General features: G+C 43.9%; 1 protein-coding gene across 1 annotated transcript in view; it reads left to right on the top strand.

The window, feature by feature from the left end:
• The first annotated feature begins 147 nt into the window (after positions 1-147).
• SDHAF2 (succinate dehydrogenase complex assembly factor 2) overlaps positions 148-2,301 on the top strand; it is an 18,122-nt gene continuing 15,968 nt past the window's right edge. Inside the window, exon 1 of the mRNA XM_011942724.1 lies at positions 148-280. Coding sequence (XP_011798114.1) covers positions 245-280 — 36 coding nt within the window. The 5' untranslated portion in view covers positions 148-244. The remainder of the gene's footprint in view (positions 281-2,301) is intronic.

Genomic DNA, 2,301 nt, shown 5'->3' with positions numbered 1-2,301 from the left:
CGCCCCCGTTACCGGGAATATGGCGGCGGCAGCGGCGAGTCCGGACTAGGCCCGAAGCGCGCGAACCGCTCTCCGCCTCAGGTCCCGCCCCCCCGCCGCCGGCGTCACACGCACCGCCACTTCCGGCATACGCAAGGACGCACCTTCCGCCTCAGGTCCTCCGCGGCTGCCGTAGTCGGCTGGCCGTGCGGCTAGGAGTTCCCGGAAGTGCCCGGGCAGCCGGTTTCCGGTGCAGGTGGGGAAAATGGCTGTGTCCACAGTGTTCTCGATTTCATCGCGGGTAAGGAGAAAGAACGTTCTGGTGTCCGGGGCGGGCGGCAGCGCGGATTACGCTTTGTCTTCTTCTGTGGTCTCTATCTTGGGGAGCGTTCGTCTGCCCGATAGCCTAGGGCAAGGGCAGGCCCAGGGAGAGGCCGATTCTGCAGCTCAGGAAATAAAGGTCGCTTCCAATCTTTGGTGAGCCTACTGTGTGCCAGTCTGAAAATAACTGCTTAAACGATAAGTCATCTTCCAAGACTCAATTCACCTCTCACCTACGTCCCAGGCGGGGTTAGCCCAACTTCCTCTGGGCGCCCCTTCTCCCCGTTCTTTAGTCTTTAATGCCTTTCGTGGTTTCACATAGTATCTTGAGCTCTTTTTGTTTATAATGGACATATAATAATTGTACGTGTCTATGGGGGTACAGTATAATGTTTTAATACTTGTGTACATTGTATAATCAAATCAGCGTACTTAGCATGTCCATCACCGCAAATCTTTATCATTTCTTTGTGGTGATAACTTTTCAAGATCTTTTTCTAGCCATCTTGACATACACAGTACAGTGTTATTAGCTGTAGTCACTCTAATATGTAATAGAGCACTGGAACTTATTATTATTTTTTCCTATCCTGCTGTTACAAAGTAACTAACTTTGCCTCTATCTTCCCCTCCTACCCCCATCCCTATCTTTATTCTTTTTTTTTTTCCTATAGACCCAGGGACTTGATCTTTATTCTTTTTTGATGTAGGCGTTTACACTATAAACTTCCTTCTTAGTACTGCTTTTGCGGCATCTCATAATTTTGTATATATTGGGTTGTAGTTTGTCTCAGGATGTTTCCTTTTTATTGGTTTTTTGTTGTTTTCTTTTTTTTTTTTTTTTTTTGTAGAGACAGGGTCTCACTATGTTGCTCAGGCTGGTCTCAAACTCCTGGCCTCAAGTGATCCTCCCGCCCCAGCTTTCCAAAAAGTGCTGGGATTACTGGCGTGAGCCACCATTCCCGGCGTGTCTCAAGATATTTTCTAATTTTCCTTTTGATGTCTTCTTTGACTCATTGATTATTCAAGAGTGTGTTGTTTAATTTCCACATATTTGTGAATTTTCCAGCTTTTCTTTCGCTGTTGATTTCCAGGTTTTAATAAAATGTCTCTTGTACAGTATAATTGAATCTTTTTTTAGAAATTCATTCAACCATTTCATGTCTTTTGATTGGGGAGTTTATTTTATTTTATTATTATTATTATTATTAATTTTTTTGAGACAGAGTCTCGCTCTGTTGCCCAGGTTGGAGTGCAGTGGCGTGATCTCAGCTCACTGCAACCTCTGCCTCCCGGGTTCAAGCCATTCTCCTGCCTCAGCCTCCCGAGTAGCCCTAATTATAGGCACATGCCACCAGTCCCAGCTAATTTTTGTATTTTTAGTAGAGACGGGGTTTCACGACGTTGGTCAGGCTGGTCTCGAACTCCTGACCTCGTGATCTGCCCACCTCGGCCTCCCAAAGTGCTAGGATTACAGGCGTGAGCCACTGTGCCTAGCCTCAGAGAAATCTTTTTAAGGATTAGACAAGTATTTTATTTTTATTGCAAGAATTAGACAAAACATTCAAACAATGCTAAAGATAATGCTGCCAAAATGACAGAGACAGCAAGTAGTTCAGTGTTTTAAGGATGCTACAGCACTTTCACATTGCTATTCTTTTAAAGAGGGAATAAAGGAGACACCTAAGTTGGGCCACTTGTCCAGTACTCTGAAGAAATACTTTTTTCAAGGCAACTACAGACAGGTGACTCCCATAACTTTCTCCCTCCAATATCATGGCAAGAACTGCTAATTCTGAAGTGATCTGAAGAAGACTCACTAAAAAATTTACTCTTAGACCAATCCTTGTATTATAAGAACCTCTGGAAACAATCTTTTAGTGTTTTAGTTTATGTGAAGTACAGTGGAAGAAAATGCACACTAAGAGAATAATCTTGGGTTGTTCTGACAGAGAAGGGGGAAAGATTCTACTTCCTGAAGCATATAAATATTTTCTTTTT

This window comes from Colobus angolensis, unplaced genomic scaffold (genome assembly GCF_000951035.1).
Source record: "Colobus angolensis palliatus isolate OR3802 unplaced genomic scaffold, Cang.pa_1.0 Scaffold21, whole genome shotgun sequence".
Taxonomy (NCBI): Eukaryota; Metazoa; Chordata; class Mammalia; order Primates; family Cercopithecidae; genus Colobus; species Colobus angolensis.
The sequence above is the reverse complement of the archived record's forward strand: the minus strand, read 5'-3'. Positions and strand labels throughout refer to the sequence as shown.